Genomic DNA, 14,324 nt, shown 5'->3' on the forward strand with positions numbered 1-14,324 from the left:
TCCGACGGGAAAGCCAAATTGATCTTTACTTCGGTTTTCGGCATACAGATAGCTCTCACGAGAAAAGCTGCTGCTCCACACCAAATTGACTTTTTAGGGCCGTAATTAAAGTCTCCACTGAGATGGCCTGTCCTGCCATAGCTGTGAGCACCTCTAACGCCACACTGTGCAAGGCAGCCATGAGATGAATTCCACTCATCTTTATACCATCCGTTACCCCGGGCTGCACAGTAAAATTGTGGTCGAAACGCCCCCAGGTCACTTCTTCCATCATACCGCACGAGGGGTACAGTGTGAGAACCTGGAGGCCACATTCCAGCTGTCAGCACCGTGGTGACCACAGCAGGGCCTGGCCTCCCATGTTCTTCGGCTGCCGCCCACGTTGCCTCCTTAATCCAGGCCGACCTGCAACCTACCCCATCCATCCAAGGTGTTACTGGGTCCATCCCCTATCGTCACAGTGACTCACACACCTTGTTCCTGTCACACACGCACCCCACATTTCCTTGTGCTTGCTCACTGCTGGGGAGGGTCTGCGGCCTCACCTTTTTTCTCCTCTCTCCTATTTCCTCTTTCATACCATGGACGTACTTCCTTACTCCTCCATCCTCGGTTGCTCCTGCTTACCTTCTTCAACTTTGCAAGCTGTTTATCCTGCTTTTTTGGATGACACATCCACATTAGCCCCCATAGCCTCAATCCATCCCCAACTTTCTCCACCATTATGCTCAACTCTCTACCCTACTCATTGACTCATCACTCCTATTTTACACTCTTTCTTTACTGCTCCTATCTCCCCTTTTAAATCCCTCTGACCATTTTCTATTTATTTTGTCCCTCTTCTGGCTTTCCTATCATTTATTTACTTTCTGCTTGCTATCTCTTTTTTCATTCTGCTCTGTTCTATACTCAGCCCCCTCATCTTGGTTCTAAGTCCTTCTGTTTCCCCTTCCAATCTGGCTTGTCCTGCTGCCAGCTGCTCTGTCAGTCTCTCCCCGCTTGCTTCTAATTTGGCTGTTTCGGCTTTTATTTCACTTGTTGCCTTTTCCTGCACGGTTTTCATTTCCTCCATGAACCTTGCCATCATAGCCATTAAGCTTCTCGTCTCTATGCCGGGGGAAACATTGGGTCATTAAATGATGGGGCTGTAACCCTTGAGCTTTCCACAGAGGGTGCTGAATGGAGAACTGCTGTTCTCTATTGGATATTTCTGCTTGAGTAATGTAACTGATTTATTATTGAAAACAAAATCCCTTATATACCATCAATTTAATGGAAAAACAAAATCTGACAATCTATAGTCAACATACAACCAGCATTTTCATCTCCATGAACACTTCCGCTTTCTTCCTCTGAATCACTCGCATAAGACTCAAAACTATATGGCACCACAATCCCCTCGAAAGCGCCTCCATCACTAATTTTGTCTCCAATAGTTTCTTCAAAATCTCACTGATCACTTTCAACATACTGAGAACTTTCAGTGTTGCAAATGACGGTGGAATCTGAATCAGAATCCGAGCTCGACATGCACTGTTTCTTGATATAAGCCGCCAATCGTATCAATGTGGCTTCAAGATGTGATGTCCCTGGTGAAATCGAAAATAGATACTCTTGGGCTTTTTCGACACCATTTTTCACAAAAACTCGACGAAGGACTTTCCAATAAGAATGATGTTGTCCTCTCTAGATAGCCTGGAGCAAGGCGCATTTACGCTTAATTTACATCATACCCTCCGGGTTAAAAGTCAAGGTCAAATGGCACTAAAAAAAAAGTGTGTTTTTTGTCATTGCTCAATTTTGTCAATGCAGAATCTCAAAGATGGGTTAGCTTTCCAAAATGTTCTTGCATCATCACAGTGTAGCTTCACAGAAGTTGTGCACCTGATATTTCTGTTCCTGATATTTATTTCGTGTTCTTTACCTACTTTTTTCGGATTGACCTCATTAACAAAAAACACCTTTTTGATCATAACTTGAATAATTTTCCTCTGATTTTTATGATGTTGGGTTTTATGGATAGATTATAGATGGAGATACATTTCCTTTATTTACACTCTGTCCATACATTTTGAAGGTCAAGGTCATATGGTGGTCCAAAAAAAATATGGCGTCATTGGATCACGGGCCAAGGGTACAGAAAGCTGCGGGTGATCACCAAAGGGAGGCTTACCCTAGGTCGGGGGTCGGCAACCTGCGGCTTTGGAACCACATGCGGCTCTTTAAGGACTTAAGTGTGGCTCCCAAGCCTGATCGATAAAACCCCCCTTTTTCTCATTGTAAATTAATTTTCAGAAATAATCTTTGTGAGTGTCGTGAAAGGATAAAATAATACTTGAGAACGTTGGCGGAGTGATAAACATAACAGGAAAATACATCCGATTACCGGCGAATTCTGCGAGCAAGACTTACACATTGTGCTCGGTGCACAGCCTGCTCTCCATTATGCGGTTATTTTCACCATCTTGTCGGCAATATTAATACTTAAACCTGTTTCGCAGCCTCAGTTTACCATTCGAACCCCCCCTTCTAAAAAGTTAGTGATGCCCTGATCCTCACTGGGCATGTAAGTGAAAATCCCGTAATAAACGACTTGTATGTAAATAACAAAGCAGATGTTGTTTTGATAACTCCCCCTTCAATAGAGGATGCACGTGCATGTGATGTCACCACATTTGCTGTCCGCCATCTTGGAGTACCAACAAACAAAACAAAACTACAAGTGCACTGCATCATTGTATTTACATTTGTTTAAAAAATAGGAGTTAAAATAGTGTTTTTTTTCTCATTTTGTTGTGGAAATTGTGCTGCTAAGTATTGGTTGTCATATCATAGACTGCCTATGGCACAATAATCCAAGGATTTTGAGTTGGAGGCTTGACTTTTGAGTCTTTTAATTATTTTCAGGAAACATAAGTTTGCAACATTCATCAGTGGTACTGTGAAGGTCAACTGTGAAATGGCTTCAAAGAAGAGGGAAATCGACGAGAAAAACGGAGAATTTCAAAATGAACGGACTGAATCCTTCGCGTTCATATCAAGTTTGGCTGGGCTCCCTTTATGTCTCATTTGCCATGAGACATTTGCCAACAACAAAAAAATCCAATCTCAAGAGGCCTTTTTAAAAAAAAACACACGTTTGCCGAAAAGTATCCAGTTGGAGATGCCAGAAAGAGAGCTATAGAGGAGCTGAAGCGCAAAGCAGACCAAAGTAAGAGCACATTCACTCAATGGATGAAATCACCGAGTAGCTCAACGACCGCTAGTTATGTGGCAACTCAAGAGATTGTGAAACGAGGAAAGCCGTTCACAGATGGTGAATATTTGAAACGGTGCTTTATCAAAGTATCAAAGCAGCTGTACAGTGATTTCAAAACCAAAAAGGAAATTATTCAAAAAATTAGAGACATGCCAGTGTCTGCAAAGATGGTGAGGGACAGAATTATAAAAATGGCAACAGACATTACCAGTCAGCAGATTAAAGACATTAATTCAGCTCCGGGATTCTCTATCGCTTGTGACGACTCGTGCGATGTTGATGACATTGCTCAGGTTGCTCTTCTCGGCAGGTACGTGAATTCCAAAGGACCCCAAGAGGAGCTGATTGAATTTCTGCCCCTCAAAGGCCAAACAAGGGGAGAAGATATTTTGTCAACTATTGTTGACTGCCTAAAGACGAAAGAAATAAGCACCGGTCAGATCATCTCAGTCGAGAAGGCACAGATCTACCCTGGTACTTCAACACAGATTGACTGAAATGCATGATCTTAACAAACAAGTCCAAATTGTGTTTGAAGTTTGGAATTCTTTACCGGAAACCTACAAGTAACATGAAGAGATATGAATTCGGCATTCTGTCCATCTTCGGATTGACTTAGCTGTGCAAGCAAGTGTTTTCAAGTATGAATTTCATAAAAAGCACACTGAGAAACGAATTGAATGAGGCGAGTTTAAAGTCCTGCTTAAAAATGAAAATGACTGCGTACTGTCCAAACATCGAACGACTCTCCAAAGAAACTCGACAGCAGAAATCACACTAAACTAGAAGGGCACTCCGTAGAGCACATACATCCACCACACAATGCCTGATCTAGTAGAACATATTGGGCCCAATAATTTTTTGAATTATGCTATATATCGTTTTTGGCCCTATCTCTCAATGGTGAAGAATCACTTTCAAAATTGAAAAATTCTGTTATCTGGATATAGATTTGTAAATTCACCAAAACTGGATCAATTCGACCTTGTCACATAACCAACCTGTCCACCAAGTTTCTGCAGAATCCGACAATCCGTGCATAACTTTTGAGATATCGTGCTATATGTAATTCAGTTCGTCATTGTCACACACCTAACCTGGTCACCGACTTTCATCCGTATCCGTCCACAACTTTTTGAGATAACCTGTTCACAAACAAACAAACAGACACACAGGGGTGAAAACATAACCTCCTTCCACCTTCGGTGGCAGAGGTAAATATGGGTAAGCTGACTCTCAATGTACTGATGAAAATTTAATGGCCCCTTTCATTGATACCAACTCAATAAGCATGTATTGCATTAAAAAAATCAATCTGTGTGTCTTTGTCCTGTGATTCAATTATTGAAATAGAGTTTACGTGCATTGCGGCTCTTTAGATATCACGTTTTTGACCAAATTTGAAAAAAAATGGCTCCTTGTTGTTTGGGTTGTCGACCACTGCACGAGGCCTTTTGTGATCGCAGATATCTAGTTTTTACATTGATCTAAGACTCTTAGAAGAGCTTTTATCTCCTCACATGCTGGACAAAAACATTAGTAGACATCAATTACAAGGATATTAGTAGACAAGGGACAAACATGTGACATATGGAATTTGAATATGGGTCCTCTACATCCATTTATTGGGACCATACTCTGTGCAGAGCATTGGTGCTGCTTAAGCAGTCTCTTTGGCTATTGCGCACAATGCTGGATGGGTCACCACTCCGACACAATATGCCAGCATGCTGGCACTCATCTTGCCAACCTCGGAAGGATGACAGGTTGAGTCAACCCCACTTGGTATTAATTCAACAGCCAAGTAGGATTTGAACTCAGGACCCTAGGATCCCAAGCCCACCACTCTTGGTCCTCAACAATCATGAGCCAAAGATTAAAGATGGGAACCCAGTTTTCAGTAGGATCATGATTTTGCATCTGTTTTGTATTTCCATTATGAGCCATGTGACAGTATGTGCTGTAAATTGCTGTAGAAATGAATATAATTTTTTTTTTTTTTAAACACATTTGAGGTAGTTGTCTTGCTTTAGCACACTTACACTTACAGTATATGCACACTATGCATCACCTGGATTTAACACAATCTACTCTTAGTTAAATACCTTATTGTCTTCCCTCTATCCTCCTCTCTCTCTCTCTTCCACCCCCCCTTCCCCCCTCCTCTCTCACATATACACTCTGAATGTTTTGCTAAGCAACATAAATTTATGGCACAAAAACAAACATCGCTCATAGTAGATTATGGACAAAAGTTATGACTAATGCCATCCTTTGAGAGTCACAGTATGAGTGATACTTGCTTTGGACGGCTGAAATGTATTTGTTTGTTGGCCTTGATTTCGAACTTGAAAATGATTTGTGCATTTTTCTCTGGAACCAAAATGTGATTAGTGTTGCTCTTGAACTCTGCCAGGCATTCATGGAATTAAGTTTAATTTTGCCAGTTATCTCGATTAGTATTGGCAGCTTAGTGAGTGTTAAGTGCTCACAATTATAGGCATTCTTTAGCTTGCAATAATGTTCAAGAACTCTGCAATTAAATTGACCAGAGGGGTGTTGCAATAAATGAATGTGCACTTATGTCTTTATTTACTTGTGTTTGAGCAATGAAGCAAATTAAGCATTTAACTTAACTTCATTTGGATTAAAATTGATGAGTGGCTGTTTGGTAGAGTGGTTAAAGATGTTTCTTTGTCCGCTAACTGGTGCGTCTTTGATTCCCTTCGCTGCTCACTCTGTCAACCGGCATTCAAAAAACATGGTGAGTATGCCAAACATCCCTCACCATAAGTTGGGCCAGGCCTTCATCCTACAATAAATAGACTGAAATAGGCTTATATGTTTTTAGGGTCATAATTGAATGGGTATAAGGCCCTTGTTGCATTGTCCTCCCTGGGTGGGTTAATTTCTCATTACAACTCGGCTGGGCAGGAAAAGGCAAACCAGCTCATGTATTCTTTGCCTTGACACTGCTTCAACAGAACTGACACACTGTGGAGCAGTTCGGTATATGAGATGGGGGGGAGGGTGGGATGGGGGAGGGGAGTGGCAGGGTGGGGTTCCTCATTTTAAATCCCATTAATGGTAACCAAATAAAGTATTCATAATCCATACAGAATTTCATATCCAAACATAATGGGATGAATTGTTTGGAATAGTTTGTCTTTTTCTATTTTGGGAAAATAACCATCTTATTTCTGCTTGCATTTGGTAACCTCACATCATTAGTTATATCTTAACAAAATCAGTTGAACTGTAAAATAATGATCAATGTCCCCACTCTCCTCTCGTTAGAACTTCCCTTCCTGCCTTCCTATTTAATAACTGTCCTTGTGATTTATGGCCTTTGGTAGTGCTTCTGTGCGTGCGTACATGCATGCGTGCGCACACGTGCACACTGTAGCTTTAAAAGAAAGAAAGACAAGAAAAAAAGACGATTAATTCTGTAGAGGAAACTAATGTAAATAACCATGGTTGGTGTGAAATGGTGGTTTAAAAAATATTTTGCTTGTGTGTGTTCCCAGGTGTGTTGGTTCTACTTTCGTTGCAGTACCTTACGCCCTGTTTCTATTACATACCTTGCGCTGCCCTTGCCTCCATCATCATTTGCTCCGTCGCCCCGGTGTTCGACGTCTTTTTTATTCGTGACCTGTGGAGAGTTAAAAGTATGACCCTCTGATCTTATGATCTTATTTTGGAAATGGATGAGTGTGCTTTCAAAGAAAAGAAAGATGTGCTTTACTTTTACTGAAACAGGTATTTTGGATTTGAATTTGGAATTTCAAACAGTACTGAGGTTCATTTTCGAAATTCCTATAATACAATTGCTCAGTCCTTGATAGAGTCTGTCATGCTTGAGGGTTTTATACCATAGATGTTTATACTTATAATTGGTGGATATGCCTGTCAAGCACATGTGATGGGATGGAATCTCATTTGATAGGACAGGAGGGCCATAGAACAACAATAATCATAATACTAATCTCACGATGAACAGTATTCATGGAAACAACAACAACAACAACAACAACAACAACAACAACAATAACGACAACCTCATGACTTTTGGGTTTGAAGCCTCATCCACCAGAATGTTTTCCTCATCTGGCTTGGCAAACACTTTGATAAAAGTCTGCTTTCGACTGGGCTGAATGGAAAATAAAAGTTGGAAGTAAATTTTGATGACTTAATAAAAGTTTAATATTGTAAGACTGTAATTATGCCTATGTTTTTATTACAACTATAAAATCCCATATAAAATGTAGTACAGTATTAATCAAACCAAGCCTTAACCTTAACTTTCCTTTTCTAAGCACAATGCAACACAGTACTTGATTCTACATGTATGGTGGCAGGCTCATAAATGCCTTTCATGGTGAAGTATATGTCGTGAACTGTATGGTAACAGTCCTTTGAAAATGTCACCGAGAATGAGGAAAAATGAATAAGATTCATTGCGGAGGTTTAATGAGCTACCACAATGCTTGGCCATGCCACGGGAAACAAAGGATATGCGCAGAATGAAAGACGTAATGCAGCATCTGTTCCTTATAGACAACACAGCACAGTGGCATACTTGAATGACAGGGGTGTCACAACCACCCATGGCAGGAAAACGGAAGTGCATTGTGGGTCAAGAGGAAATGGATGACAAGACGGTGTCACCCTTGATGCATGCACACAACTTAAATACAAAGCTCTGACACCCCGTCGAAGCTCTCCGAGCTGAGAAGGTCTTTGCTCTTGACTGAGATTAACCAATTTGGGTGACGGTTCATCACACTTACGTAATATAAAATGCTGCAACAGGATATTCTTCAAATGTGTCCATGGCCAGCTCAGCATATCTTTCCAATGGCAGCTGCAGAATCGTTCAGCTGTTCCGGGGCTTTATGGAACTACAACAGCGATCGGTACTTTGCCACTCCAGCACCTACCAAGTGCAGCAACCCCCCAATGATCTCAATCAGCTCTCCATGCTAATGCTTCTTTGTGCCACATTTCATCTCAAATCCCTTGGACTATTGTGGCTCTCAACCCAATCGGTGTGTTTACCAGTTATCTTGTGCTTTAGCAAGCCAACCATGAAGCTAGTGCTGGATTCATGATCTTTTCTCCCAGCATGCTATGCACACGTTATGTGCGATAAGTGTGTTTCTTGGACTCCCATAGACAAAAGGTATTTAATCTGGTAAACAGGTACCATGAGTCACGTTTCTACATGGACGGGAGATGCCAGCTGATTTTACTCTGTCCCCCCACCCCCCGCCCCCCCCCCACAGCATTCCAATACATTTAGATGCAAAAGCTGTTCATTCATTCCTTTGTTCTCTCTCTCTCTCTCTCTCTCTCTCTCTCTCTCTCTCTCTCTCTCTCTCTCTCTCTCTCTCTCTCTCTCTGTCTCTCTCTCTCTCTCTCTCTCTCTCTCTCGCCAGGACCTCTCTCTCTCTCTCTCTCTCTCTCTCTCTCTCTCTCTCTCTCTCTCTCTCTCTCTCTCTCTCTCTCTCTCTCTCTCTCGCTGGAGAAGAAGGATGGGGGTTTTTACCTGTCACAGTCAACTAATTATTATCAAAACTATGCCTTGACTCGAGAGGTTAAACAATTGTTCTCAACCTTGGACATCCTAAATGACCAACACCTTTAATTCAATGATGCATCAAACATTCAATGTCTCCTCATAATGGAAAACAATAAGAGGTAATAAAGAGTAATCAAACCCATTCAAAAGTAATCGTTGCTATTTTCCTACTAACACAGCAAGCAAATCGTATTTCTACCGAACACAGCCAACACTAAGAGGTAATCAAGAGTAATAAACCCCATTCAAAAGTAATCGTAGCTATTTTTCTACCAACACAGGAAGCAAATGTCAATGGAGAATTAGATTTTTTTCCATTCGGGTAACAATATATTTTGAAGTTGATGGCCCAGATGGCATAACAAACATCGACTTGGTTGCTATATTTACCTGGTCATTGATGACGATGGACTCTCACTTCCTATAAGGGAGACTGATTGAGGACTATGCTGTTGTTGATTTAGATGTTTGAATATTGCATTGTGAAAGTTATTCAGTTAAATATTCACCTGGTTTCCTTTTGCCAGTTCCATCCAGTTTGGATTGCTGATAATCTATAGAACATTGGACAATGATATGGTTCTTAAAGCTTGTTTTGCTGTTCCATGCCATTTACCAGACTCTGCAGTGTAATGGTTAGAGTGTCTGTTCTGAGTCTGGGAGGTCCGTCTTTCGCAAAACAAGCTTGAAGAGCCAGTCGAGTCATACCAAAGACTTTTAAAATGGTACTTGCTGCTTCCTTGCTTGATGCTCATCATTCAAAAAGGATAGAGCAAGGACAAACAACCATAGGTTGGCAACCACTGCACAGGGTTGATGGATCTAGAAGCCTCCTCCTGCATTGAAGTTCCTTGTAAGGGAACTCTCCTGTTATTATTATTATTATTATTATTATTATTATTATTATTATTATTATGAAGAGGTAATCCTAAGTGTGTTTGTAAATATGGTGCATTGTGTACTCGCTATATAACTCTCAACCAGTTAAAATAATGTTTGCAATTAACGTAAAATTGGTGGGATTTTTACCCATGGCTATCAACCTCAGACATGCTGCCCTCCTCCCTTTCCCTTATTTTTATTTCTTCTTCTTTTCTTTTTTAAGTTATCTTTCTTTCTTCCCCTTCCATGATTGGCATACACATATGCAAAAAGAAGTTGCCTTTCCTTAAGATTGATTTGATGAGACAAATTAGATTTTGCATATTACAGTTAAGTTGAATTTGATTTAAAGACAAAAGGGAAACATTTGAGACGTCCAAGTCTGAGCTGTCTCATGCAGCACTTGCTGCTAAACCAATCATAGCATATCCTCACTAGGCAATCGGACAGGATTGTATAGAGATTGTGCAATTGCCTTTCAGCTATCCTGGCTGTGTGTTTCTCGATCTGACTTTAAACTGTCATCCTGGTGCTTCACAGACAGGGTGTTGTATCAGTGAATGGAGCATTCCTCAGATGGACGTTGGGCTGGAGACTAGTCTCATAGCATTCTTTGGTAGATTGTAGACATATCCTTTCTGGAATGGTCAAAGTATAACTACATAAGACAATGGAATTGGATAAGACATGAAAGATCTCACATTTATTTTGTCACAAAGTGTAGGCGTCAAAAAGTCGGCAACCTGACCAAATTCTAAATTGCTGCCCTAATGTGCTAGGGCACTGCATCATCAGCACAACTGCGCCTCAGTAATGAATCAAGCAGCTGGGCAGATTATAATTGAATCCCGATCGACAAGTGACAAGTGATGACTCGCCATAGAGTCATTATCCTTTCTTTCAAATATGTGACACCTTGTGACATAAAGAGCACTGTAATCACATGTACAGAAAGTTGAAGTGTTAGTTCTGTAATAGTTTAATGACAAGTCCTTTAATTTTATTTTTATTTCATCCATACTTTTAAACTTTATTCCATCCATGCTTTATCTCCCCCATCCAAAACCATGATCTTTTCTATCCCCCGCTAATCCACCCCAAACGCACCTCCTTCAAATTCCCTGCTTTCCTTCCTGAAAGTCCCCATAGTGTCCATCTTGTTTACCCTGTGTACCCTGCTCCATCCCTCTCCCTTCCACAAATCTCATGTCTCTGTTTCACACTTTTTTCCTTCCCTCTCCCACCCCTCTTGTCTCGTGCTCCTCTTGTTGTACGTTCTGTGTGTTAGCTCTCATATGAGCCTCGACAATGTTTTTTTAACCAATTGTATTGGCAAGATTGATTTTGCTGACTGTTATATGTACTCCTCCAACCCCCTGCCCCCCACCTTCCCTCTTTGTCATACCACAGAATTGAATATGCTACCCTTTGTGCTGACCTTTGGCCTATGCTTTTATGAGATGCAGATTGGTATCCTGGTTGGTGTTGCCATGTCCCTCATAATCGCCCTCTACCCCCTTACACAGCCTACTGTGATGGTAAGTGAAGCCAATCTTCCAGTGGAGTTAGCGATGCGAGTCACAACATTTTGTGACTTGTGACTTTACTAAATTGACTTGACACTCGACTTGAGACTTGGTGTCTGGGACTTCAACTTACTTGAGCTTAATGACTCATTGACAATGTTCAGAAAATGATCGTTGAATAAGCATTTAAAGAAAGCAGTTTAAAAATAGAATGGCACTCGGTATGGCACATATCTCAGCCAGGCTGAACAGTTTTTGCTTTGTATCCCACTGATAGGCCAGATCTGCATCCAGACCTGAACCAAAATCTAATCGGCTTGTTTTTGCCACCTCCCCGACTCATCCATCAAGTTTTGTCATAATCCGCCTACAATGAATTGAGATATCGTGCTATATATCGTTTTTAGCCCAATATCTGAATGGTGAAGAATCACTTGCGAATTAAAAAAAATTATCATATCCAGTGCTAGATCTTCACCAAAATCGAATCAATTAGTCCATGTCACACACCCAACCTGTCCATCAAATTTCGTCCAATCCATCCATAACTTTTTGAGATATCCTGCTCACAGACAGACAAACATACAGTGGTGAAAACCTAACCTTCGGTACCAAAGGTAATAAATGGTCAAGGATTTTCAGTCTTGGGTATGTTCAGTTCAGCTAATGATGACGTATACCTTGTACATGTGCATGTGCAGTGCTCACGGTCGTCGGGTCGCATACCATTGCTTACTTTTCACAGCTGGTGCGTCCGAGTGAAGTGACAACAAGATGCGTTATCTTTTTACCTTGCCCCAGTTAGAGTTATTTATAAGGGGTTTTGATGGCTTAATATGTTTAGCATTAGTTTCTTAATGTATAACATATAGAAAAGTTGATTCTAATCACAACTGGAAAATGGAATAACAAGAATGACTCGAGTAAAACTTTGTGTGCAAAAAGATTTTGTGATGACTGAAATCTGTCAGTTGACTTGGATTATTTCATCTCCATCAATAATTGTAAATTATATAACGATTTATCTTTTTAAAGGAAAACATTAAAAAAAAACGTGTCTTAAAAGACAATTGAAGTTATTCATTTCATTTTAATGTAAATATATAAGTAAACAAGTGAAATCCTTCAATACTCACTTGTGGTGAAGTAAATGAGTACACTAATGTTATTGAAAGAACCACTTATCACTTTGCCACCAATATCTGCCATAATTGTAAGTAAATTTCAACTACTAATGCATGATGAAACACTTGTTTATGGCTAATATTAAAGAGAATGATGGCATAAGAAGAACTTAGCTTTCAGCGTTCGGCGCGAAATGCCATGGTGGGCGGAAATGACGTCTTTCGTTAATTCGTACATGAGAGGGGCGCGTTTCTTGGTTTTTTTCCGTCAAGCAATAAATTCAATGGTTTTCACATATATAACACATTAGTTTCACAAATTTCCATTGAAATACTCGGGTATTTCCATCAATTGTCGAGGTTACGCACTGCATCTACCGGACGGCCGTCATTGGCTCACTTGAGGCACGTGGGGGGAGGGGGGGGACACCAGGGACATTTCAAAACTCGGTGCAATTGTATACAGCGCACGTGCTGTAATTATTAAAATATCCTCACACATTCCTCTCTTACACACGTGCACTGACGGCTGATCATGAGGCCGGCTTATAAACTGCACACGTGTGGTTTCAATCCATTCATGATGGTGACAAATATTCCAAAGTTGTCTCTTTCGGATTTTAAAAAATTGATAATTCAGCAATGAAAAGAAGCGCTGTTTGCCTAAAAAGTGACCGAGAAATATCTGATGGCTCTTCAACGACATCGAATTTCATTCGTCACCTGAAAACGCACCAGGAGAAGTAAGTTTATTTTTCCATTCTTGTTAAAAATTAAAGGCCCTCCTCGACCTGTTTAGCCTATGCGCTACAGCATGGAAGGGGTAAGTAAGCCAATGGCCAGCTCCAGCTTGAAAAACATGTGAATGCACTCGCCCAGAGCTGTGATTAAATTAGTTGCAAATAATAGAAAGTGTGCAGTTCAGAAATGATCTTTTCACACATCTTTGCAAAAGATAAGCTGTAGAATTAATTTCAATAAATGGCACAAATAGGAAAAAGAATAGCTAATATTTAAAAATTTTGAGAATTGAGGCTTGTACTAAGATTTGACACTTGATCCTCGGGACTTGAGACTTGGCTGAAGTGACTTATTGACAATTCTTCTGTGCAGTCATCAGCACATTGGCAATTTATCTTGGAACAGGAGCTTCCCTGGCTAACCCAGCTCACTATATTCCCAATGACCTACTCAGGTGTGTTACACTGGACCTGTTGTCGTTCTGCAGCCCAGGGGTGCTCTGCTCTTTCTTGGTGCAGAGAGCTTTCGGGAGGTGATACAATCGAAAATCCGACAAGGTACAATCAGAGAATTCAATCAAAGCCTGAAAAATGCTGAGATGCAAAATGTGTTTGCTCCAGCTGTACATTTTGTTTAAATAAATTTGCAAATTGAATACTTTACTCACAATGATTAAAGCACAATTCATGACTGGCTAAGAAACAACTCAACAAGCATCCAACAAACAAAGCAATAATTGATGGCAGTTTGGTTTCTGTTTCTTTATATTCCTGTTCTGCATGCATGGTGACAGTGGAGCCACAGTTGTCAGTTATCCTCGACTGCTCTTGGCTTTCAAGCCTTGATTATACTGCAGTGATCACTCTTCGTGAGCTGCAAGCTGCCCTGCAGGCCCAGCGCCTGCGCCTGGCGTTCGTTGCACTCCACGTAGGCATTCACTGCACAATTAACTTAACTGTCATTTCTCTCCCACAACAGCATGATCAAGTTTGTGTCATTGTGCCTCACATCCCGAGTTGCGGTTTCTCTGCTTTGCTGTCAACTCGTCTTGCATTCTTGCTGTGCTGCAGGCTGATGTGTTGGACGTCCTCCTTCGTGCCGATCTGCCTGAATTGAGGCACTTTGAGAGCGTTGAGCAAGCTCTGAGCTGGATGTTGGGTAAGCAACTCTCCTTTAGACCTTTCTTCAATGTCACCGACAAAAGTCCCCTA

General features: G+C 40.9%; 1 protein-coding gene across 8 annotated transcripts in view; it reads left to right on the forward strand.

Annotated features, from left to right (window-relative positions):
• The window catches only part of SLC26A11 (solute carrier family 26 member 11), an 81,826-nt gene that overhangs the window by 62,348 nt on the left and 5,154 nt on the right, over window positions 1–14,324 (forward strand). For all 8 annotated transcript variants that reach the window (XM_085858236.1, XM_085858235.1, XM_085858241.1 and 5 more), the window contains 5 exons: window positions 6,787–6,927; window positions 11,133–11,260; window positions 13,568–13,670; window positions 13,907–14,040; window positions 14,184–14,271. In XM_085858236.1, coding sequence (XP_085714362.1) covers window positions 6,787–6,927; window positions 11,133–11,260; window positions 13,568–13,670; window positions 13,907–14,040; window positions 14,184–14,271 — 594 coding nt within the window. The remainder of the gene's footprint in view (window positions 1–6,786; window positions 6,928–11,132; window positions 11,261–13,567; window positions 13,671–13,906; window positions 14,041–14,183; window positions 14,272–14,324) is intronic.

Source organism: Eptatretus burgeri, chromosome 15 (genome assembly GCF_056783735.1).
Source record: "Eptatretus burgeri isolate ZD-2024b chromosome 15, Ebu_testis_v1, whole genome shotgun sequence".
Lineage (NCBI taxonomy): Eukaryota > Metazoa > Chordata > Myxini > Myxiniformes > Myxinidae > Eptatretus > Eptatretus burgeri.